Source organism: Rhinoraja longicauda, chromosome 17, assembly GCF_053455715.1.
Source record: "Rhinoraja longicauda isolate Sanriku21f chromosome 17, sRhiLon1.1, whole genome shotgun sequence".
In the NCBI taxonomy this organism is placed as follows: domain Eukaryota; kingdom Metazoa; phylum Chordata; class Chondrichthyes; order Rajiformes; family Arhynchobatidae; genus Rhinoraja; species Rhinoraja longicauda.
Genome location: NC_135969.1, coordinates 1,942,935 through 1,969,769, shown reverse-complemented (window position 1 = coordinate 1,969,769; position 26,835 = coordinate 1,942,935). Strand labels below are relative to the sequence as shown.

The 26,835-nt window shown below is 43.0% G+C and overlaps 1 protein-coding gene across 2 annotated transcripts in view; it reads right to left on the bottom strand.

Annotated features, from left to right (window-relative positions):
• Nucleotides 1–21,582, bottom strand: part of wnt7aa (wingless-type MMTV integration site family, member 7Aa) — a 34,988-nt gene extending 13,406 nt beyond the window's left edge. The window contains exons 1-3 of one of the 2 annotated variants that reach the window (XM_078413932.1): nt 21,262–21,582; nt 18,849–19,075; nt 15,875–16,146 (exon numbers count right to left, since the gene is read on the bottom strand). In XM_078413932.1, the coding sequence (XP_078270058.1) occupies nt 15,875–16,146; nt 18,849–19,075; nt 21,262–21,332 (570 nt within the window). In that variant the 5' untranslated portion in view covers nt 21,333–21,582. Of the gene's footprint in view, nt 1–15,874; nt 16,147–18,848; nt 19,076–20,140; nt 20,240–21,261 lie in introns of those variants that run through there. The other variant, XM_078413933.1, reaches the window with a different exon arrangement.
• Nucleotides 21,583–26,835: the final 5,253 nt, after the last annotated feature.

The window sequence follows — 26,835 nt, the reverse complement described above, 5'->3', positions numbered from 1 at the left end:
CCATAAAAACCTTTTTTTCCTGTTCAAACCGCACTGTGTTAGCAGTCCTCCCAAACAGACGTGCATGCACATACAGCATATACTTTTTGACTCAAATCCACTGATGCCCATTGAGCTGCCATGTAAGAATGTAATGCATCCACCTTTTATCCTATTTTTTAAAATCTTGCAATAAGCTGCAGATTAGACCTGATCCTATGCAGGATCAAAGATTTACAAAGGGCCCTCAGACTAATGGGTAACGACAGAGCCAGTTTCTGCTCTGTCTTGCAAAAAGTTGTATTTGTTGAGTATTTAGTATATTACACGTCAGATAACAGCGATCAGTGCATCGTGGTGTCTTGATTAGTGTTAATAGAGAGAAAGTCCATGGCAAGGAATTAAAATAATGAAGTTGCATGAACTTAGTAATGTGGTGCCTTGTGAATATAATGACCATCCATAAATAAAATCTTGATTCTTGATTCCGTTATCATTTCCACTATCAGCACAGTGATATTGTGACAGTTCTATGAGAAGGCTCTCTTATCTGTTGTCACTAGGCCTCATTGTTTGCCTCCCTTGCATTAAGACTATTGTATCCTACAGAGGTTCATCGTCCTATCAACTGTCTCCAAGTACAGCTTTGTCTTCTCTCGTGTGTGGCCACTGCTGTTTGAAATAAGCTTTCAAAAGTGTAATACTGTACAAGTGGCCTAACATTTTCTTATTATGAAGCCATGGGATAACAATTTATTTCAATGAATGGAGGCAAATCACACTGTTTCACCTCCCTTTACTAAGGCTACTCACCAATGTGGAATACTTTCTGAGATATAATAAATACTCATCTTCAGTTCTCCTTTTGAAAGCACAATGCCTCACCTCTTAATGCCTTCTCTGTGTGAAATCCCAGATGCTCCTAAATCATTGGTGGGTAGACCCACGACAAAAATGCAACTAGTGAGGAATGCCTGTTATTTCCCATATTTGCCAGTGTGTGTGAATATACTCATCGTTGAGGAGAAACTATCCCGACATTTAAGAAACTGTTAGACAGGTACATGGATAGGACAGGTTTGGAGAGATATGGACCAAACACGGGCAGGTGGGACCAGTGTGGCTGGGACATGTTGGCCGCTGTGGGCAAGTTGGGCCAAAGGGCCTGTTTCCACTCTGTATCACTCTATGATTCTATTGGATGTAAACCTTTTACTATAAATGCAGATTCAAGAACAATATTGGTTTAAAATCTTGCCTTCGGCATTATTTATGAAATCATATGCCCTAAAATCTATGGACCTAGTAGACTTTAATACTCTACAAATAATGTTTGGAGCAAAAGAAAGAACACTTCCTGACTGTATCCAAGGTTTGTTTTCAGTGAGGGAGAGCAGGTTTCCACTCAGGGGAAATTATATATTTGAAAAAAAGAGGGTAAGAACAAATGTGAAAAATAGATGTGTGACTGTTAAAGGGGTCAGTTTATGGAATAGTTGCAACAATGAATTAAAAGTGTAGTAATATGTGTAAATTCAAGAAAATGTTCAAAAACATTATATTTGAAAGATACAAAATATGTGATCAGCACTGACATGACAGAAATGATGGTTCTTGACTATATTTGTGTTTCTTTCTATGTTTTGTTTATCTGCTTCTGACTTATGATGTTGTGATTTTTAATTATATTTTGTTTTATTGTTTTGTTTCACTGCTATATTGGCTAGTTAGGGTAATGCTTTGTTAAGTATTAAGGGAAGGCACAATAAGCTTTTCGATCAGAGAATATTATGTGTGATTATATAGTTTTATTTTGATACAACAATGATTTCGTACTATTTAACTTTCACAGCTGTATGGTCAATCTGTTGTATTGTATTGACCAGAAAAATAAATTAAAATAATTTTTTTTTTTTTAAATATGATTCTGTGCAGTCAATGTTGAAGTATTGATTAGTCTAAATGGTCAGCAAGTGGCAGCACGGTGGCGCAGCGGTAGAGTTGCCGCCTTACTGCGAATGCAGGGCCGGAGACTCAGGTTCGATCCTGACTACGGGCGCCGTCTGTACGGAGTTTGTACGTTCTCCCCGTGACCTGCGTGGGTTTTCTCCGAGATCTTCGGTTTCCTCCCAAACTCCAAAGACGTCCAGGTATGTAGGTTAATTGACTGGGTAAAATGTAAAAATTGTCCCTAGTGTGTGTAGGATAGTGTTAATGTGCGGGGATCGCTGGGCGGTGCGGACTCGGTGGGCCAAAGGGCCTGTTTCCGCGCTGTATCTCTAAATCTAAAGTGTCCATGAAAGCATCACTACATGAAAGTGTCACTACATCTTGATGAGATTTTACAGGACTTTATATTACATCAAAACCTATTGACTAAATGTGACAAGGATAGTTGACTTCTTTAAGTGGTCCCATCTGGAAAGTTAGTTGGAAAAGTCATTTGTTTGAGGATACTGGTGAGCTTCATCGTATGATCAACAGGATATATCTGTTCAGGTAGATGTAATAGGATGCAAACATTTCACCGACCTTCACAGTGTGATCCATAGAGGACCAAGGTCAGGCTGTGGAAAATAACGCCTACAGTCTCTACGCCAGAGACACAGACTTGTGCATGACAGCACAAGGCACCTTCTGGGGAAACGTACAATTGATCATAGACATCTTTTATCTTTTGGCAAACTCCTGCAGGGGCTGTAAATAAGGAATCAAGGTTACCGTGGCACGGTTGCACAGCGGTAGAATTGCTGCCTTACAGCGCCAGCGACCCTGGTTCGATTCCGACTACGGGCACCGTCTGTATGGAGTTTGTACGTTCTCCCCGTGACTTGCGTGGGTTTTCTCCGAGATCTTTGGTTTCCTCCCACACTCCAAAGACGTACGGGTTTGAAGGTTAATTGATTTGGTATAAGTGTAAAATTGTCCCCAGTGTGTGTAGGATAGTGTTAATGTGCGGGGGTCGCTGGTCGGCGCGGATCCGGTGGGCTGAAGTGCCTGTTTCCACGCTGTACCTCTAAACTAAACTAAAATAAACTAAGATCACAAGGTCCCTGACCTGAAACAGAAACTGTTTTTCTCTCTACTTATACTGCCTGATCAGCTGTGTATTTTCAATATTTTCTGTTTCTATTCCTTTATATCTTTTATATCGGCATGAATCTTGTGCTAGATTAGTTAAGTGCTTCAAAATTAATGAATGACAATGAGTAGTGTGTCGAAGTTGTATCTATTATCTGAGGAAGGATGTGCTGGCACTGGAGAGGGTCCAGAGGAGGTTTACGAGAATGATCCCAGGAATGAGTGGGTTAACGTTAGATGAGCGTTTGATGGCACTGGGCCTGTACTCGCTGGAGTTTAGAAGGATGAAGGGGGACCTCATCGAAACTTACCAAATTGTGAAAGGCTTCGACAGAGTGGATGTGGAGAGAATGTTTCCACTGGTGGGAGAGTCTACGACCAGAGGTCCTAGAATTAAAGGACGTTCCTTCAGGAAGGAGATGAGGAGGAATTTGTTTAGTCAGAGGGTGGCGAATCTGTAGAATTCTTTGCCCCAGAAGGCTGTGGAGGCCAAGTCAGTAGATATTTTTACAGCAGAGGTAGATAGATTCTTGATTATTATGGGTGTCAGGAGTTTATGGGGAGAAGGCAGGAGAGTGGGGTTGAGAGGGGAAAATAGATCATGCCATGATTGAATAGGGGAGTAGACTTGATGGGCTGAATGGCCTAATTCTGCTCCTATCACTTGTGACCTCATGAATTTGTGAACCTTCCCCCTGCTTCTCCCTTTGGTGCGATCTTCGGCCTAGGGCTGGGCATATTAGGTAGCTCGAATATAGACTGAGTAAAGCCCCTGTCCCACTTTGGCGATGTTTTAGGTGACTACAGGCGACTAGGCTGTCGCCACACGGTCGCCGGGGTGTCACGTGTACGGTCGTAAGTCGTCTCCGAAGATTCGTAGCGTTTTTCTGGTCGCCGCTGGATTTTGAAAATGTTTAAACATTTTTGGCGACTGTTATTTTGACGCCAATGATCATAGCTTGACGTCTCCTGACATGGGCGCTAGCGTAGGTTGTTGCCAGGTTGTCACCAGGTGACGTAGGTTGTCGCCGGAGCTGACTTCAGCGAATTCCAAGTGTGGACTTGATTTGATTATCCATCAGTGTAATGTGTTGAGTATAGGAGCAAAGAGGTCCTTCTGCAGTTGAACAGGGCCCTAGTGAGACCGCACCTGGAGTACTGTGTGCAGTTTTGGTCTTCAAATTTGAGGAAGGATATTCTTGCTATTGAGGTTTACTAGGTTAATTCCCGGAATGGCGGGACTGTCATATGTTGAAAGACTGGAGCGACTAGGCTTGTATACACTGGAATTTAGAAGGATGAGAGGAGATCTTATCGGAACGTATAAGATTATTAAGGGGTTGGACACGTTAGAGGCAGGAAACATGTTCCCAATGTTGGGGGAGTCCAGAACAAGGGGCCACAGTTTAATAATAAGGGGTAGGCCATTTAGAACTGAGATGAGGAAAAACTTTTTTAGTCAGAGAGTTGTGAATCTGTGGAATTCTCTGCCTCAGAAGGCAGTGGAGGCCAATTCTCTGAGTGCATTCAAGAGAGAGCTAAATAGAGCTCTTAAGGATAGCGGAGTCAGGGGGTATGGGGAGAAGGCAGGAACAGGGTACTGATTGAGAATGATCAGCCATGATCACATTGAATGGCGGTGCTGGCTCGAAGGGCCGAATGGCCTCCTCCTGCACCTATTGTCTATTGTCTATTGTGTCCATAAATGATGTTAGGTTTTGTATGTTTTTGCACTTGTATTCTGTTTAAAGTTTGAATTTTTAAGTTTGAAGTTTGAAGTTTATTGAAATTTATTGAAATTTATTGAAATTTATTGAAGTTTATTACAATATTGTTGTATGCACTGTTGTATGTTCTTATCAACCTTTTTAAAAAAATTGTTTGTTTCAATATCAATAAAGGAAATTCTTGACATTTTGACGGATAATTGATGTATGAGGTTATTGTACTTCAGAGTAGTTTCTCATGGTATCACTTTCAAATAGGAATGATGCAGAATGATTGGAAACCAGACCGTACACCCCCTTTTGTAGGGACAGTGGGTGAAACGTGAATTGTCTTCAGTTGTCTTCAGTCTTCAGGGTCGTAGCTTATCGTAGTTTGTCGCGGGTGGACGTAGGTTGACTTCAGTTGTCGTAGGTTGTCGCCTCTGTGGTGGTAGGGTGTCATCGTAGGTTATCGTAGGCGCGGTCGTAGGTGGACGTCCTAAGTCGCGACAATTGGGTCGCCTGTTGTCGGTAGCTTGCCATAGCTTGACATCGACTAGGTGGTAGGTTGTTGTAGCTTGTCGTAGACATTGTCGTAGGGGGGGTCCAGTGGCCATTTTTTCGGCGACCTGCTACGACTGTGACAGTCACCGGCAGTCACCTTAAAAAACGCCTAAGTGGGACAGGGCCTTAAGGCATAACTACAAAGCAGGAAACCTAGTCTTGTGAAGTCATGTAATGGTCCTCGACACCTCTTTACCTCCTCACACCCAGACCATTCTACTAGTACTAAGAGCCTTGTGACAATCTGCTGCAAAGCTCAATGTTGCATCGGTCTATCTGCCTAGAATTTGTCCACCACCCCCTGCCACACCTTCAACAGTAGTCATATCTACAATATTCTTTCACATTTTACTGTCATTTGATGAACTTTAACTATTTTTTCTTGCAATTCACTGTAATTTATTTCGCTTTTATTAGTAGGTGTGCAGTTTTCATGACTTACTGCATGTCATCTGCATAATTGATTTCTGCATTTTTTCAGACTTTAAAGCCATTTAAAGTATTTTTAAAATCATTTATGGCACTCCCAATGTCATGTACAGCACTATTATTCATTACAATATTAGTTAGGGTGCTGTTATTGGACCATAAGTATAATTTACAGCAAAGTTATCATCATTTGTGGTGATTTTAGTTTTGCTTTCTGTTTGTTTCACCACCATTAGTTGCAGGTTTACCTTAAACACTAACAGTTTAAATATTTTATGTGGTTTTACCATCACTTACTGCGAGTTAAACTATCATTTACTTGAAGCAGGAATAAATTTCCAATGTATTCCCATACACTTTTACCATCCTATACTCTGGCCATGCGCTCTTACAGTGGCTTTCCCATTATTTACTACAGAGTACTCAGCATTTAGTCATAGAGTCATAGAGTGATACAGCGTGGAAACAGGCCCTTCAGCCCGACGCCCACACCGGCCAACATGTCCCAGCTACACTACATTAGTCTACACTAGCCTGCGTTTCATCCATATCCCTCCATATTTATCCTAGCCATGTATCTGTCTAACTGTTTCTTAAACGATGGGATAATCCCAGCCTCAACTACCTCCTCTGGCAGCTTGTTCCATACACCCACCACCCTTTGTGTGAAAAGGTTACCCCTCGGATTCCTATTAAATCTTTTCCCCCTCACCTTGAACCTATGTCCTCTGGTCCTCAACTCCCCTACTCTGGGCAAGAGACTTTGTGCATCTACCTGATCTATTCATCTCAAGATTTTGTGTCATCATCCTGTTCACCATCTGTGAACTCCTTCTCTACGTCTGGTCCCATAAGCAACCTAGGAGTTATTTTAGTGCACTGCCACTGATGAAGATATTTCTAATAATGGGATTAAAGAAAATCCCAAAGCTTTTTTTACCTATATTTTAAAAAAAGAGATGACAGCCATATAGAAGTTACAAAGGAGGGACTTGGAGTCTGGGGCTGTATATGAGATATTAAGCAAGTACTTTGCATCTGTTTACACCAGGGAGAAAGCAATGGAGGACAGTGAGATCAGTGTGGAGAATATTATTATGCAAGGGCAGTTGGAGATTAAGAAGGAGGAGGTGATGGGGCTCTTGAAGAGCATTAAGGTGGATAAATCTCTAGAACTGGATGGAACTTAACCCAGGTTATTGAGGGAGACAGGTGAGGTGATTGCAGGAGCCTCGAGGAAGATCTTTGCATCTTCTCTAGCCACCGGGTGAGGGTCCAGAGGACTGGCATGTAGGTGATGGTGTTTCTTTCTTAAGAAGGGAAGTAGAGAGAATCGAGGGAATTATAGGCCAGTGAGCCTCACGTCAGTGGTAGGGAAGCTATTGGAGATAATTCTTCAGGAAAGGATTTATTCCCATTTGGAAGAGAACAGGTTAATCAGGGACAGTCAGCGTGGCTTTGTACATGTGTAGGAAAAAAACCTGCAGATGCTGGTTAAAATCGAAGGTAGGCACAAAATGCTGGAGTAACTCAACGGGTCAGGCAGCATCTCGGGAGAGAAGGAATGGGTGATGATTCGGGTCGAGACCCTTCTTCAGACTCTAAATCTTCAGGTTTATTCCCTTTCCAGTACTTGCCAGTATTTTTTAGAAAACTGTCTTTGGGCGTTCCAAACCACCTCTCCCATTTGTGTCACAAACCACTCTGTTACTTCACTGCTACTTCAATACCCAGAGCCCAGCATCACAGCCCCAATGGGAACGTTCAGATATCTCACCAATATTCCCACAACTCTTGTGCAGGAAGGAACTGCGGACACTGGTTTAAACTGAAGATAGACCCAAAAAGCTGGAGTGACCCAGCGGGCCAGACGTCACCCATTCCTTTCCTCCAGAGATGCTGTCTGACCCGCTAAGTTGCTCCAGCTTTTTTGGGTCTATCGTCCCACAACTCTTCTTTCTTTCCACACCTTCTCCTTGACTTTTGACCTTGTAGTCAACCCCTCAAGCACTTCCCTTCATTATTGCAAAGGGTGCAGCAAAATTCTTTCGATGGTTGGCATCTGAGAAAGGGATTTAATGCCAAGTTTGCTCCTATTTAGACAAAATAATTACCCGTCCATTTTGTATATACAGCTGTACATGAGATGAAACTTACCAACATCAACAGTGAGAAAGGCAAAAACGATAAAGATGAATGCATCCTTTATCTCATTTGATTCTTCAAGGTACGGTCTATTCATATTCAGGCACAATAATTCAGGGGTGTCAATATCTTTTTAGATTCTTATGAATTGGTAAAAATCCATGGATATCACTAAAGTAACAGCAACAACTTAAGTTCATAAGTCATAGGAGCAGATATAGGCCATTCGGCCCATCAAGTTTACTCTGCCGTTCAACCATGGCTGATGTATAATCTTATATCAACCCCATTCTCCTGCCTTCTCCCCATGACCTTTGACAATCTTACTAATCAAGAATCTGTCAATCTCCAATTTAAAAATATACAATGACTTGGCCTCCACTGCTACCTGTGGCAATTCATTCCACAAATTCACCACCTTCTGACTAAAGAAATTCCTCCTCACCTCATTTCTAAAGGTACATCCTTTTACACTACGTATGTGCTCGCTGGTTCTCAACTCTCCCACTAGTAGAAACATCCTCTCCACATCCACTCTATCCAGGTCTTTCACTATTCGGTAAATTTCAATGAGGTCCCCCCTCATCCTTCTAAACTCCAGCGAGCACAGACAAGTGCCATCAAATGTTCATCATACATTAACCCAATCAACCTGGGGATCATTCTCGTAAACCTCCTCTGGACCCTCTCCAACGCCAGCACACCCCTCCTCAGATATGGGGCCCAAAACTGCTCACAATACTCCAAATTCAGTCTGACCAGTGTCTTGGAAACACAAATAGCTGGAGTAACTCAGCAGGACAGGCAGCATCTCTGGAGAGGGGGGAGGGGAAACGTCACCCATTCCTTCTCTCCAGAGATGCTGCCTGTCCTGTTGAGTTACTCCAGCTTTTTGTGTCTACATTTTAAACCGGCACCTGCAGTTCCTTCCTACACAGTGTCTTATAAAGCATTACATTCCTATTTTTATATTCTAGTCCTCTCCAAAAAGGTATACGACCATTCCATTTGCCTTCCTTACTTCCGATTGAACTTGCAAATTAACCTTTTGGGAATCTTGCACCAGCACTCCCAAATCCCTTTGCACCTTCGATTTCTGAATCCTCTCCCCACTTAGAACATAGTCTATGCCTTTATACCTACTAACAAATTGCATAACTGCACACTTTGCTACAATATATTCCATCTGCCACTTCTCAGCCCACTCGCCCAACGTGTCCAAGCCCTTCTGCAGAGTCCCTGCTTCTCCACCGATCTTCATATCGTCTGCACATTTGGCCACAAAGACTTCAATCCCCTCACCCTGAAAAGCACTGGAGGGAAACCGATTGTTAGATCAGCATGGATAAGGTGATAGAACGTAGCACAGGAATGGCCCTTTCGGCCCACAATGTTTGTACCGAAGATGGTCCCAAGTTAAACCGACCTCCTCTGCCTGTAAATGATCCATATCCCTCTATTCCCTGCATTTCAATGTGCCTAAACAAAAAACGATCCCCCAACATTAACACTACCCTACACACACTAATGACAAATTACATTTATACCAACCCAATTAACCTACATGCCTGTACGTCTTTGGAGTGTGGGAGGAAACTGAAGATCTTGGAGAAAACCTACGCAGGTCACGGGGAACAACGTACAAACTCCGTACAGACAGCGCCCATAGTCAGGATCGAACCCGGGACCAGGGGGTCTGGCGCCGTAAGGCAGCAACTCTACCGCTGCGCCACCGTGCCACCCACCGCCTAATGACAATGTACAAACATGGGTGGTTTGGGCCAGTAATTTTCACTGACCTGTGAACTATCTAACATCCATCTAGCTTTCATGATACTAGCATTATTAAATATATGAACACCCCTTTCTCCTTAAAATACACAAATACAGCAATTGTCCATCACAGCAATTTTCTTTTCCTGTACATAATTTCTAAATACACTGCCGCTCAGATTCATTCAACCTCTTCAACCACTTCTTCTGAATTTCTTTAATCAGGCTTTCAACCAACCACAGCACTAAAACAGTCTCCTTTAAAGTTATAAATGGGTGGCACAGTGGCATTGTGTTAGAGTTGCTGCCTCACAGCGCCAGAGACCCGGGTTCGATCCTGACTACAGGTGCTTGTCTGTATGAAATGTGTTTGTTCTCCCCGTGACCTGCATGGGTTTTCTCCGAGATCTTTGGTTTCCTCCAAAGACATACAGCTTTTGTAGGTTAATTGGCTTGGTATAAATGTAAAATTGTTCCTACTGCGTGTCGGGCATTGTTAATGTGCAGGGATCGCTGGTCGGTGCGGACACGGTGGGCCAAAGGGCCTGTTTCCGTGCTGTATCTCTAAATTAAACTAAACTAAACTAAATTAATATATTGTTTATTGCCCAAGACTTGAAATCAGAACACACTATTCCCTCAACAATCCATTCTTCGTTTGACATTCTGAAAGGTCATCCCTTCTGACAAAGTTATCTGACTTTAAACATATCTCCTGGTTCACAAACTGCATTGAAGTTGTTTCCCATCTGTACTAGCTTTCTCTTCTGCCTTGTTAGCTCAACGGCAACAAGAAAGCCATCAATAAAAAAAATCTTGATTTTACAAAAAGCTTTAGATCGGCATCATTTTGCAGCTGTTAGATAAATTCCATGTCATTCAAAGAATATTCAATAGCTTTTAAACCCATTGCTACCTCTAAGGCATGAAAGTATGTCCTAAAATCCTTACAATTATTGCTTCCAAAGCCTGGAGATCTCTGACAGACTGATCTCCTCCCTCTGTTCAATATCCATCTTCACATCAGCAGAGAACTCGGAGAGCTTGGCAGAAACCTGCATGCCCAGGGGCCACTAGATAATGATGGAGGGTAAGGTAAAAAAGCTGCTCGTTCATGATCAAATGCAGCAAAATCCAAGAATGGTAACCAACGTCACATGTATCAATGCTTCATCAAGTACTGTCAATCTCGGCAAAATACGTTCTGAAAGGGTAGTTGCTGTGGACGCACATACAGTCACATACAGCTCTGGGCCACTGAATAATGTGGAGCACAAGAGCCAGAGCCAGTTTTTTGCCTATGTCCGTAATATGTCAAAACACCCACAGCAAAATAATTGTCACTAGCAAAATAAAATCCCAGTTCAACATATTTCATTCCAAACAACTACAGTTTAAGAAGGGCTAAGCACTCATCTTTAATCTTGTCTTAAGGTTCTGATTTTTATAATGCATTTGGATGAATAGCTTTAGGGGGATTACAATAATTTAGTGGTATTGTGTTTCATAACTCATACCAGAACTAATAATTGCTAGAGGGGACTAGTTTAAAAAAAACTGGGATGCAGAAAAACACAGAGGAAATACATTTCCCCTTGAAACAGCACAGTGGTGCAGCGGTTGGGATGCTGCCTCATAGCGCCAGATTGGGGTTGGATCCTGACTGTCAGTGCAGCCTGGGTTTGTACGTTCATCCCGTGCAAGAATGCACGGGTTCCCTCCGGGTTCTCTGGTTTCTTCCCACATTTCAAAGGCGTGCAAGTTTGCAGGTTAATTGGCTCCTGTAAATAGTCCCAAGTGTGTAGGATGTGAAAGTGGGATATCATAGAAGTAGTGTAGGGTCGGTCTGCTTCCAAAGGGCCAAAGCTCCTGCTTCCTCACTGTATCTCTAAACTCTAAACTATTATTTTCCACTTGTAGCCTTTGTGGATTTTAAAAAAAATATTCCGATCGAAATATTTTACTTTAATTAAGGTCATAGTTTAGTTTAGTTTAGAGATACAGCGTGGAAACAGGCCCTTCGGCCCACCGGGTCCGTGCCGACCAGCGATCCCCGCGCACTAACACTATCCTACACCCACTAGGGACAATTTACACATTTACCCAGCCAATTAACCTACAAACCTGTATGTCTTTGGAGTGTGGGAGGAAACCGAAGATCTCGGAGAAAACCCACACAGGTCACGGGGAGAACGTACAAACTCCGTACAGATAGCACCCATAGTTGGGATTGAGCCCGAGTCTCTGGCGCTGCAAGCGCTGTAAGGCTGCAACTCTACCGCCGCGCCACCATGACCGCCCATTGTTATTCTATGATAAACAAAATGATTGTGGATGCAACATTGGGTTATTCTCACAATGACATTCAACCGGAACAAATGAGGGAGGTGGTTTGTTTAATTGATTTAACTTTCCTTTGGAATGCTATGCTGTTAAAATTATAATATTTTGAAGAGAGTTTTGAGTGCTTCCAATGATTTGCTTATCCATCATCCATTCCTCTTCATGGCTGCATTCAATTTGAGATAATGCTGGGAACTAATTACTGAGCACCTTTTAGAAAGCACAATGCTCTGTACGTTGTTTCAAGGCTAGACTTGATATTGCTTTTCTCATCTTTCCCCCCTCTGTAACAGCGCCACAGGTCTACCTTCACCATTGCTTTCCCAAGGATCAGTGATGGCCAGTGATACTGGCCTTGTCAGCATCCTCCAAATCAATCTCAGCTGGCAGAAGTCAGCATCATAGCCCTTCTCTCTGTGTTCCTTTCAGACCATGAATGATTCCCTTGCATCCAAATCAGTCAAATGAATGCGGGATTCAAAGTGCAACTTGACCAGAGCCCTCAACCTCAGAATTAATCTCTACACAGTTGCAACGAGAGCTCAACGTTCCAATTGCCTTGTTTGTTACTGCAATGACTGTGTGCTAAATTTATCACCAGTCTAGGTTATGTCCTCCCTTTTAGCTAGTTCAACGCCATTGATTTGAATATGAATACACTTTAATTGTTCGTATGCCATGAAAGCCTTTGACACTTGTATCTGTTTGATTTCTTTTGCCATTGTTTGACTGAATCTTTAATTTCTTCAGTGTTCTTCTGCCCCATCAGTCCCACCAAGTAATCCTGAACTTTCCACTTTAGATTCATCTGTGAAATTGACTAGTCAGTGTGGTGTTTTTAGCTAAATTTACAAAGTAGGGGCTAACTTCATGATCCATCCCTCCAGCCAAAATCATTTCACAAACTATACTTGGTGTTTCAATCCTTTCCGGTCTTTGTCAATAATTTGTCTTTGTCGGTAATTTGTCTTATACTTAACAAGGTTTTTGCTTTAAGTTTAGCCGTTATCATGCAAAGCTGTGTTTAAGGCTTTCTGGGTTATTTTTTTGTTACACTTAAAATCTCATTTCCTCAAAAACAAGAATGTTTGGAAGGTAAAAATTGTGTTTTTCTTTAGTTTAGTTTAGTGATGCAGCGTGGAAACACGCCCTTTGGCCCACCGGGTCCGCGCCGACCAGCGATCCCCGCACATTAACATTATCCTGCACCCACTAGGGACAATTTACACATACATCAAGCTGTATCAATTTACACATACATCAAGATGCTGCCTGAATTGCTAAGCTTTTCCAGCCCCTTTGTTTCTAGTTTAGTTTAGTTTAGAGAACCAGGCCCTTCGGCCCACCGGGTCCGCGCCGACCAGCAATCCCTGCACATCCTACACTGGGGACAATTTTTACATTTATTCCAAGCCAATTAACCTACAAACCTGTACGTCGTTGGAGTGTGGGAGAAAACCGAAGATCTCGGAGAAAACCCACGCAGGTCACGGGGAGAATGTACAAACTCCGTACAGGCAGCACCCGTAGTCGGGATGGAACCCGGGTCTCCGGCGCTGCAAGGGCTGTAAGGCGGCAACTCTACCGCTGCACCACCATGCCACCACGGGCTAACTTCACAATCCATCTCAAATCATTTGGCATAATCCAGCCAAAATCATTTCAATAACTATACTTAATGTTTCAATTCTTTCCTGAACAAGGTTTTGTCTTATATTTAGCAGTATTCATGCAAAGCTGGGTTTAAGGCTTTCTGGGTTATTTTTTGTTTGGCTGTATACACTTGAAATCTCACTTCCTCAAAAACAAGAATGTTCAGAATGTAAAAATTGTGCTGTTGTGTTATGTCACTGTGGAACATGATATTGTAATATTGCCATGAAGTAGATGTGGAAGCAAATTACACGATCAGAGAAAGGTGATATCATAGCACCCCATGGCATTCACAACTTATTTTTAATTATTTTAGGAGAAAAATATTGTAATAATATGTTTCTGCATAATATGCAGTTATAATTAACTGCAGGACATTATTGTTTGCCTTAGAATACAGAATGATGGATAAATATTTTTTTCTCTGACAACACATGAGATACATTGTGTTAGTAGTTGACAGAGTAATTAACTTTAAGTTTGTTAAGATGTTTGCTCTTAAACATAACATTTGGAAATTATTATTTTTTTATCTGACTTGTACATTCAACATGTTCGCATTCCAGTTCATCATTATTCCATTTGCATTAAATATCATTGTGGTAAAATGAGAAGCATTGCTAATTCCTCTCACTCCCACAATATCAAAGGATTGTTATTTTCTTCTGTAATCTTGATAATATATACATCTGCTATGGATTTTTTTCTCTGATTGGTATTTGTTACATAACAGCTGAGAAATTAGAGGATATGGTTGCCCCACATTGGGCATGAGTTTAAGGCGGCACAGTGGCGTAGCGGTAGAGTTGCAGCCTTACAGCACCAGAGACTCAGGTTCGATCCTGACCACGGGTGCTGTCTGTACGGAGTTTTTATGTTCTCCCTGTGATGCATGGGTTTCCTCCAGATGCTCCGGTTTCCTCCCACATTCCAAAGACGTGCAGGTTTGTAGATTAATTGGCTTCTGTAAATTATCCCTAGCGTGTCGGACAGAACTAGTGTATGGGTGATCGCTGGTGGGCATGGACTCGGCAGGTCCAAGGGCCTGTTTCCACACTGTACCTCTAAGCTAAACGCAAACTAAACTAAACAGGTTGGTCTAAAATATGTTTTGATTCAAAATGTTCTTCATAATCTCTGAGTCAGTCAACATTTCATTTAAAGGGGATGGGCATTTACAATGACTTGAATGTGAAAATCCACAGACCTAGATCAAAATAATATTTGTGCCATTAGCTTGAGAATCTCTGTGTATTTGTACATTTCCCAGACTGGTGGAGCACTATGAATAAAAGGTTCTAAAATCAACTGATGGCAGTGAAAATCAATCAAAGCAACCACATTACATCGCATTACTGTACATTCTCAGTCTGCTGCTAACCTAATACCATCTTGAGAAAAGATGCCAACTTGTAAACAATGTCTGAAGCAACAACAGACGTTCCATATCTAATCAGCCCACCCAAATATAATTACGGAGACAAAATTACAGGGTTTCAAAGATCAGAAACGATCTTCGGAGTTCAGCTCTTAAAATACAAAGATTTATGAAAATGCTATTAACTCATCATCGTGAAGTACTTTTTTGGTAAATTGAAATGAAACCATTAAAATACCTCTAATTGTGATGATATAGTACCTTCAGCTTAAAACTATTTCTATTCTGTGCCATCTATGTTACAGCAAAAAAATAAAGTAATGTGAATACTTGGAAAAATCCTGGGCAACTTCAGAGTTATCGGCAATGCACTCAACAATAAAAAACACTTTTAACATTTTTTCTGCCCTGTACTTAATTGAAACCTAGGGAACAGATGTGTTTCAGAATTCCTGACCAAAGTGGGAGAATCTAGGACTAGAGGTCATAGCCTCGGAATTAAAGGACGTTCTTTTAGGAAGGAGATGAGAAGGAATTTCTTTGGTTAGAGGGTGGTGAATCTGTGGAATTATTTTTTACAGAAGGCTGTGGAGGCCAAGTCAGTGGCAGAGATGGAGAGATTCTCGATTAGTACGCGAGGTTATGGGGAGAAGGCAGGAGAATGGGGTGAGGAGGGAGAGATAGATCAGCCATTGTTGAATTGTGGAGTAGACTTGATGGGCTGAAGGCCCTTATTCTACTCCTATCACTTATGATGGTATGACATGATATGTTAAGATGTCATTTCAGATATCCATTGAGGATGAGCAGGTACAATTCTTACCTTTCGTCCTGCTTCGTTGTTGTGCAGATTCATGAGGGTCCGGGCATTTTGTTTGATTTCTCTTGCATCGATGAAAACCTTGGAGAATCCTATTCCATATCTGATGTCTGCAGAACAGCCTCCCCACTTCCAGCCTTCTTCCTGATTGTAGTGACCCTGCTTCTCCTTGTCACAGCCACAGTCACTCAGGTTTCCCTGGGTGCATGCAGCAGTGATGGCATGTGCTACTCCGGCAGCAATAATGGCATAAGTGAAGGCTGCTTCTCTGCTTCCTGCAATCAACACACAATTATTAATGTTGCTGACAGACTTGCATTAACAACAGCATTTTCACCTTTTACATTCTGATCACACGCATTAATGCTTCGTGCCAAGTTTTACCCTATAAAATAATGCTTGGCAGAGCTATAACCATTAAAACTCAATAAATACATCAAATTAAAATCGTAGTTTGCTTGATGTCTGACAAATTCAAACTGATGTCATGAATTATGTGATAGTGTGCGATAGGCATAACTATTTTGCATGTACAGTATCAAATAAAGGATTAAACTATGTTAATAATGTCTGCAGCAAATGGATTCAAGCAGCTGACTTTAACTTTATGTTTTAAAAAGTGGTTTCAGGATTAACTTTTGCCTCCGTTTTATGGTTATTGCATGTTCAAACACATCATCAGGTACAGTGTTCACATTTTAAATTGATAGCTTAACCCTGACAGATATTTCTATGTCAAAGATGGTTACCTCCATTTATTGTGATTTCCTTATGTAAACGATTGCCTAAAGGTTATTCTAGAATGCGTTGCTTTGTGCATTAAATGGGTTATATGTTTTTAAATGCAGTACTAATGCCTAGGTTTGGCCAGGATCAAAAGCATTAGATTGTTGTCATCCAACATCCCATCAAGTAAATATCACTTCTTTGCCACATTGTGAAATAATTCTGGTTGTGTTGTGTATTGAAAGTATTTTAACTGCTTATGTGATTGATTGAACGATAGAGCATAGAAACAACTCCTTCACTTCACCGAGTCCATGCCGACCATCAATCACTCTTTCATACTATTTCAATGTTATCCTCTTATTCAGGACTCGAGACACAAGAGGAGTAATTTTTTTTTTTTTTTTGCAGAGCCCAATTAACCTGCAAACCTGCCATATTTGGGATGTGGAAGGAAACCAGAGCACCCGGAGGAAACCCACACAGTCACAAGGAATAATGTGCAAACTCCACACACACACACACACACACACACAGCACCCGAGGTCAGGATTGAACCCAGGTCTCTGGCACTGTGAGGCAGCAGGTAGACACAAAATGCTGGAGTAACTCAGCGGGTCAGGCAGTATCTCGGGAGAGAAGGAATGGGTGACGTTTCAATTCGAGACCCTTCTTCAAACTGCATCTGCAGTTTTTTTCCTGCACTGTGAGGCAGCAGCTCTACCAGCTCGCCATTTTACCACCGTTAGTTAACATTTATTTATACGCACATGTATTTATTTATACGCACACTGAATCAAATTTAAAAATGTGAATTTGAGGAGTGTCAGAGATGACATGAAGGAGGGAGTAAGAAATCTCAGTTTCCTTGTTGAAAGAACCACTGCATTTTGTACTGCCTTGATCGGAATTATTGGAAAAATGTTTCTGTTCTATTATTGGTTACGCCACTCCCTTTTCTACATTCTGAATGAATCCCATCTTTAGTAGGAACTAATTGTGTGAGAAATGGTACAGAATGCTTCTGTGCCACTACAATCTGTGCCAACGAGATTAAAAACATTTGCCCAGAAGCATTGATTGTGGGGGGGATAAAATAGATATATAGAAATGGGACATGTGATTTACAATTGAACCCTTTATTTGGCACACTGAAACAATGGCTGCATGATTCATAGTGCACCACAGCTTGCTCAGTTAACTGGGGCAAGGACATCAGCAAACATTACACCTTAATTTATTTGAAGTCAGAATAAGTTCAATGCATCGTCTGGAAGCCAAAAATCACCAGGTGCTTCGAAGGACAACTTTTCTGTTACTGTTGAGAACTCTGAAGTCTGATAATGATTTTTAATAAACTAAACCAACTGAAATGACTGATAACGTGTGTGTGCTGTAACCAAGGAACGAGCCAGTTCCCCTGAATCGCAGCCAAGAGTGGGAGACCAGGACTGTTGCATGAATGAACTTGGTTAGAGTGACTGGAGAAAAGGAACTGGAGAAATAGAACAATCAAAGGAACTTAACTACAAAAGCAAAGATTTGGGGAAATAACCATTTGTGTAGGAAAGAACTACAGATGCCGGTTTAAACCGAAGATGGACCACGAAATGCTGGAGAGACTCTGCGGGACAGGCAGCATCTCTGGAGAGAAGGAATGGGTGCCTTTTCGGGCACATTTTGTGTCTATCTTGGAAATAACCGTTTTGTTTTGGTTTAGAACAATCTCAGAATATGGAGGTCGCGGATTCCTACAAATGAAGGGTCTGTACAAATGCGCATATGGTTTCCCATCAAAACCACAACCAAGGCAAGGCAAAAGTTTTTGCCAGTTTCTCTCATGGTCACTTGAACAGGTATGGGTTGTTTTGGTAAGAATCTGTGAGATTCAAGTGTGTGTCCCCGCTTGTTTCTGAAGAAGGGTCTCGACCCATTCCTTCTCTCCAGAGATGCTGCTGAGTTCCTCCAGCATCTTGTGTCTGCCATCGGTTTAAACCAGCGCCTGCAGTTCCTTCCTACACTTGTTTCAAATAATCTGTTTTTTGCTCGAAAATTCTAAAACGTGCTCAACTTTCTCTTGTTCTACGTGGTTTTAGATCGGGGATCTTCCACCTGATCCATGTATTGGAACTTGTGTCGTGTCTTTTATCAGGGAGTATATTTCGCACAATGTTATCTTTCCACGCCGATGATCTCCTATCAGATGCCGACAGACTGAAAGCGAGAGCAGATTTTACATGGTTTAACGTACCCACTCTGAGCTCCTTGCCAAAGACCGTTCTCTCGCCGAGCGCAGAGCAATTCCACCGACCGTATCGGAACTGGAATTGGCACTCGTTAATTCCCATCTGAGCCCCCTCTCCGATGACGATAATGGCATCGGGGCGACTCTGACAGATTGCCCGCTGACGGGGCGCCAGTCCGGGGATCTTGCTGCAGATAATGTTCGCTCCAAGCGCCACCACCGAAGAGAATCCGCTGTGGCAAATGTAGGGGACACATGGCATGAGAAAGCAACAGGGCAAAGATTGATTCATCTCAAACACCCACTTCACACCACAAATACTGCGAGATCCTTATAGCCCCTCCGAACTTTTCCAGGTAAGTTTGCACATGTCATTTTCAAAGAAATCTCCCTTTTCATAGATTCAGGTCGATCTGGATCAGCCCTTACATAACTTTACCCAATGGTCAAAAGCGAACATCACAAGACTTAGTCTAGGTCATTTTGAACGACGTGACTATTGACTTTCGAAACTTCCTTTCTCAACGTGACCATCCTTTATTCTCAGAGCTGATTTTTTTGGGGGGGGGGGGTTCAGCCGGCCATGTTCAGAGAATTGGAAATTGAAGGAGCATGAGCTGAGCTAGAGTACTTTAGAGCCCCCGATCACGTTAGGAATGGTAGCAATGTCCGTAGTGTGAACTCAGAAGGCGAACAAACCCAAGTACAGAGATCAGGGAATGTATTCATGAAAACTGTAAAAAATATCCTTAAACAACACATGACCTGATCGTGCAAGTTGTGCTGCTGCATGCTGACGAACAAGTCAAACATGCTACGTGGTGGAAGTTAATTGTGCACGAAGAACACCATGATAGGGGCCACGGTTTAAGAATAAGGGGTAGGCCATTCAGAACGGAGATGAGGAAAAACTTTTTCAGTCAGAGAGTTGTGAATCTGTGGAATTATCTGCCTCAGAAGGCAGTGGAGGCCAATTCTCTGAATGCATTCAAGAGAAAGCTAGATCGAGGTCTTAAGGATAGCAGAGTCAGGGGGTATGGGGAGAAGGCAGGAACGGGGTACTGATTGAGAATGATCAGCCATGATCACATTGAATGGCGGTGCTGGCTCGAAGGGCCGAATGGCCTCCTCCTGCACCTATTGTCTATTCTATTGTCTATAGGAAGACAACGCAAAAACGTATCAAATCATTGAATATAACGCCAATCTTGCTATGGGATTTGGTGGGGGATGAGAGAGCACTATACAGGGGGCAGTCCTGACACTATTTTGTTTCATTCTTCGCTTCCCCCTCTCACCTGTTATTGTGTATCTAGTGCGCGCTCCCATTTCTGGGAGTGTGCGCCACTCTAAATGCCCCCAGCGAACCCCACCACGAACAAAGGCGGGCATTTCTGGGTGGCAAAGGTTCGCATCTGAGAATGCTGAACGAACTCGGGCAGGGGCGACCGTGCAAACCTCCCCCACACCCACACCCACACCATCATGCTATCGGTGAAGCCGCGTCTCCATTGTCGCGTTATGTACGTCTGAGGCAGCAGCAGAGAAAGTGGCAACGGTGGCGAAATGAGTAGCATTTCCACATCTGCTGGCAACCAACCATCAACGCATTATATATATACACATATATATATATATATACACACACACACAAAATGCTGGAGTAACTCAGCAGGTCAGGCAGCATCTCAGGAGAGAAGGAATGGACGACGTTTCGGGTCGAGACCCTGCTTCAGTCCGAAGAACAATATTTGACTGAACAAGGCTGAACCTTCTTCAGTCTGATGAAGGGTCTCGACCCGAAACGTCACCCATTCCTTCTCTCCTGAGATGCTGCCTGACCCGCTGAGTTACTCCAGCATTTTGTGAATAAATAGCTTCGATTTGTACCAGCATCTGCAGTTATTTTCTTACATATATATATATATATATTCTTCATAAAAGATGAAGTGGCCAATCGGACTCTCAATCACTGTCCCCTCTTTATTGCGCTTTGAAACGGATCAATTCTAAAATGTTTTAGCAACCACAACATCTTGAAAGTCTGTCTGGTGGGATTCCGTTCCTGACTGACTATTCTGCAATGCTCTGTTCACCCCTCTCGCCTCCCGCGGCGACACAGGTGCCCAGTCACTTTCCCTGCTATATTCAAGCGCTTCATTTATTATTAGATTTGCACAAATATGCTCTCATTCGTTTACGGCAAAATTCCCCCCCCCCCCTCCCCACTCCCCCTCAATTGCAGCCGGTGAGTTTTCGGTCAGCGAAGCGCTCGCTGCTCGTCATTTTCAAGAGTTAAGCTAAATTCACATAGCAGACATAGTTATTATAGTCACAAAAACACGCACACACAAGCACACCGCCAAAGCTTGCAGTGAAAAACGCTGGCACGCCCGGGCCAAGGCAAAGTTCTACTTACCCTATTTTAAGGTACACGATTCCCACGCAGAGAAAGATGTGGAAGAGCCAGCGCCTGGTTTTTCGGTTCATGCTGAGAAGTATTTTTGTGCTTCGCCTCTGCGATTCTTTTTCGCGCTGATTGGAGTCCCGCTCAAAGACAGTCCAAGGTATTTCAGAGACAAGGCAACCCCTTGTGAACTCAGTCACACAGTGTACCCAGGGGGCAAGACCGTCGTAAATTATAAATCCCGGTGGAGAGCTGGTATCACCGCGCCACTCGCTCTCAGCGCCACAGATTATCCATCATCTGTATGCATGTCACACGTTTCCAAATTGAAGCGGAAGGCTGGGTTAGAGAGCGGACTGGATCGTAGGCAGTCGTTCGCCACAATGAGACCTAGATCTCTCTCCCCCCCCCCTCCCCTCCCCTCCCCTCCCTCCCCTTGCCAGCTTCGATATATCTAACTAATCTATTTGGGCGTGTTCGCTGGGAAAACGCAGCAGACCCACAAAATACCTTTCCAGTGCACACACTCACCTTTTATTCCGCGGGGAGGGGGCAACGATAAAGGTGGTGCAGAAACCTAGCAAGTTTCCATTTTTAAACGCGGAGCTCGGTGCAACCACCACACACACACACACCAGAGCACTTTCCCCGGTGTATCACGCGGGCCACAGGTTAGACAAGATTAACAAACCTCAGCGTGAACTTGTCGTTTTAATTTCTTGTCGGTACCACAATCAGATCTGAGCATTAATGAATCAGATCTGGTCGAATCAGACCCCAGCTCGGAATTTCTCCGGTCTCGATCTCAACGTTGTGAAACCGCTGCAATATATTTATTGTCAGCTTTGTCGATCTGTGTTAAGAGAGAGATTCTCCCGAGATAAACTTTCATTGAGTGCTTATCGCAAGGATTTTAAAGTTGCTTGCCTCGAATGACTGATAGTGCTACCTGTGGGGATTTTATGGAGCAAATATTTCCTCGTGTGTGTGTGTGTGTGTGTGTGTGATTAAAGAAATACAGAGACAGTGTGACTGATCCGCCGGCGTGCCGTGCTCGCAAAGCCACTTCGCTCTTTCCTACTTGTTAGATTTTTATAGACTTCTAAATCCCCTCCCCCCCCCCCCCCCCCCCCCCCCCCCCAACCCACCCTCTCCGCGTTTGGAGTCTGGATTAATAAATTACCCCTCTATATTTCTGTCACCAGCCGATCCCACTCTTTCAAATATTGTTCTACTGAATGGGCTGATCGCTCATTCAACAGTCCAGGCAAACTGTACACGGTGCTGTCATTACTGGGGCACTCTGGAAGGTGGTCGTCACGGCAAAAGTTTCAACTGCTCCACCTCTGCCTGAATCAGCTCGGATCGCTGGGCCGCGATTCAACTCAGTTCAAACACTCAAAGAATTCGGTTGTTTTGAACCAATTATCCTATTCAAGCTCATCAGACAATAAAACCCCTATACTTATTGGTCTGTTTCATAGTCGAGACATTTAGCAATGGGAGCTGGCGGTCGTTGCAGAAATTAAAAATGCTTATTTTGTTCAAATGGCCTAAATTCAATAAAGTGGAAATATAAAGGTGGCTAAATAAAATGTGGAATATTCAAGAGCGCAGTGTTTAATAGCCCTGCGTTGTCGATCCCATCCTTCAGGCAGGGTTATTCAGTCTATGCTATACATTGGCACAATTTGTACATTCAGTATGATTCTCACAATGGATGTGGGGTGAACATACCCGGTGATATCCGAGCATTTCCGAGTGATCAACACGAGTGAGTTGGGGCCACTTGTAGTGGATATGTATACTCCTGCGAATGTTGCTCATTCCAATTTACAGCGAAAGCAAAATTGGAGTTAAATATATGTGCTGAATAACAACTTTATTTGAAACTGACCTTCCTTTACAAGAACAATCCTCATTTACATTAAAACATTTTATATTGCACGTACTGAATACATCATATATTAAACATATTCACCAGTTAGGAAGACAGGAATTCTAACTTAATTTATAATTTATCACTAATGAGTTGTCTAGTTTTGCTTCTCCAATGAGTAACACTGAAAGTTGGCGTGCAGGTACAGCAGGCAGTGAAGAAAGCTAACGAGAGGATTTCAGTATAGGAGTAAAGAGTATAAGAAAATAACTGCAGATTCTGGTACAAATCGATTTATTCACAAAATGCTGGAGTAACTCAGCAGGTCAGGTAGCATCTCGGGAGAGAAAGAATGGGTGACGTTTCGGGTCGAGACCCTTCTGTAAAGAGGTTCTTCTGCAGTTGTATAGGGCCCTGGTAAGACCACATCTGGAGTATTGTGTACAGTTTTGGTCTCCTAATTTGAGGAAGGACATCCTTGTAATTGAGGCAGTGCAGCGTAGGTTCACGAGATTGGTCTCTGGGATGGCGGGACTGTCATACGAGGAAAGATTGAAAAGACTAGGCTTGTATTCACTGGAGTTTAGAAGGATGAGAGGGGATCTTATAGAGATATATAAAATTATAAAAGGACTGGACAAGCTAGATGCAGGAAAAATGTTCCCGATGTTTGGTGAGTCCGGAACCAGGGGCCACAGTCTTAGAATAAAGGGGAGGCCATTTAAAACTGAGGTGAGAAGGAACTTTTTCACCCAGAGAGTTGTGAATTTGTGGAATTCTCTGCCACAGAAGGCAGTGGAAGCCAAATCACTGGATGGATTTACGAGAGAGTTAGATAGAGCTCTAGGGGCTAGTGGAATCAAGGGATATGGGGAGAAGGCAGGCACGGGTTATTGATTGTGGACGATCAGCCATGATCACAATGAATGCCGGTGCTGGCTCGAAGGGCCGAATGGCCTCCTCCTGCACCTATTTTCTATGTTTCCATGTTTCTATGATTCTTCGCTTTCGTACTGCCCAGTCCAAATCTATTCATATTTGCTAAGAATATGGATATTATGAGAATATTATATAAGGGTGGTGTGTGTATGGAACGAGCTGCCAGAGGAGGTAGTTGAGGCAGGGACTATCGCACCGTTTAAGAAACAATTGGACAGGAACGTGGATAGGACAGGTTTAGAGGGATATGGGCCGAACGCGGGCAGGTGGGGACGAGTGTAGCTAGGACATGTTGGCCGGTGAGGGCAAGTTGGGCCGAAGGGCCTGTTTCACGCTGTATCACTCTAAGAAACAGAGACTAAGAAATTCACCCATTTCAATATATCAATTGGTGGTTAATGCTGCCCGTGACGGAGCATGATGTTGGGCCCAGTCTATTTTGCTGAACAATGTTTCTGGAAGGAAACTTGGTTTAGGACACAGTGCATCCCCACCCTCCCCGCTCCTCTCTGAGACTTCAGTGAGGCTTGTGACTTGGCCCATTACACTTTCTACACACCGTTCACGGTTTTGCGAATTAACTCGATTTAACTCATTATGCGCAGCACAGGAAACATTGCATTTGAAACTCGTTTATATAAATAAACTTTTATTTATTATACCGTATAATTAATCCTACGTCCCGATTCGAGAACCTCACACACCTCAATAAAACTGTGCGACCGGTTGATGGAGAATATAAATTAAGTCACATAACCCACGCGGTTAACGGATGGAGTGTAATAATCCGTCGAAGGTGATTGAACCGCGAGTCGCAGAAGTGGGTGCAGTGGTACAATCCAGTGACATTGTATAAGATCAATCGAAGACTGTATCGTTAGTTACACTGCAGAGCTGTTCAACGTCAGGTATCTCAAAAGCAACGGGTCTAAACTCTAGTGTAGGAAGGAAATGCAGATACGACGAAGATAGACGCAAAATGCTGGAGTAACTCAGCGGGACAGGCAGCATCTGTACTAAAGGAAGGTCTAGACCAGAAACGTCACCCATTCCTTCTCCCCAGAGATGCTGCCTGTCCCGCTGAGTTACTCCAGCGCTTTGTGTCTATCTTCCGCATTTCAACCCTTGGCTTGCTGGTCGTACGCTTCTCATCAACTCATGGTCTCAGCCATTTCGACGTTCCAGTATCGATCCAAATACCCACTTCCAAAAGGAAAACCATCAAATCATGAATGGCATAATGGTTTGAAATAACACAGATTTAGTAGTCCGATTAACAGAGGGTGGCTGACCCCCGAATGGGTGCACTGGTGTAGTTGGGATAGGGGATTGAGGGTATAACTCTGCACACAAAATGCTGGAGCAACTCAGCGGGACAGGCAGCATCTCTGGAGAGAATGAACGGGTGACGTCGCGGGTCGATTCCCTTCTTCAGACTGATCAAGTGGACTACAGCCTGAGAATCGTTCTCTCAAAACTTGTGTTAACTCTTTAAGTGTCTGTGGTTTAGAGGGTTTTTTTTTAAATTCCAGTGACATTTATCCGATGCCATCCCAAACAGAGCATCTGGGCAAGAGGACCAGAGGACATAGGTTCAAGGCGAAGGGGAAAAGATTTAATAGGAACCTGAGGGATAACTTATTCACACAAAGGGTGGTGGGTGTATGGGACGAGCTGCCAGAGGAGGTAGCTGAGGCTGGGATTATCCCAACATTTAAGAAACTGTTAGACAGGTACATGGATAGGACGGGTTTGGAGGGATATGGACCAAGCGCAGGCAGGTGGGACCAGTGTAGTTGGGACATTGTTGGCCGGTGTGGGCAAGTTGGGCTGAAGGGCCTGTTTCCGCGCTGTATCACTCTATGACTGAACAAAGCATTTGGACATCTGAATCGCTGTTAAAGTTGGCCTCCTGCTACAATCAAATTAAAACTTGTAACCAGTACAAATGGCACGGATCGAACCGAAGACCATTCTTGGGAAAGATCGCACCTAATTCCAAAGATGTGTTGCCACATTTACATAGCAAACACCCCCCAAATTAGTCTTCATTTATTAAACTAATTGGTACAACTCCGAATTAGTCCTTCAGAGGAAGTGTGGTCAGACGGAAAATGGAGGAAAAATGTTCCCAATGTTGGGGGAGTCCGGAACCAGGGGCCACAGTCTAAGAATAAAGGGGAGGCAATTTAAAACTGAGGTGAGAAGAAACTTTTTCACCCAGAGAGTTGTGAATTTGTGGAATTCTCTGCCACAGAGGGATTCAGTGGATGAATTTAAAATAATTTAAAAGAGAGTTAGATAGAGCTAGAGGGGCTAGCGGAATCAAGGGATATGGGGAGAAGGCAGGCACGGGTTACTAATTGTGGATGATCAGCCATGATCACAATGAATGGCGGTGCTGGCTCGAAGGGCCAAATGGCCTCCTCCTGCACCTATTTTCTATGTTTCTACGATGAAGTTTCAGATTAGTGAGTGTTGAGCTTTATTCGTGCATTGTGTGGATATTCAGATAGGAATGTAAAGGCATCTTAGTATAATGTATTGAATTAGCAAAGTGAAAGGGGGCAAGGGTTAACATCGGCCACAGTCGCAGTCTGTGTCAGATTAAAGTGCCCTCCTAAGGATTTATTAGAAGATCCACAATAATAGGAGGAAGTGCTTTGGGAAACTGATTTAAATGTTTATAACAGGTCTCGTGGCAATTGTTTCAGAATATTATTATTCCTATTTATGCATTCAGCCAGACAGAGTAAAACAGCAAAACC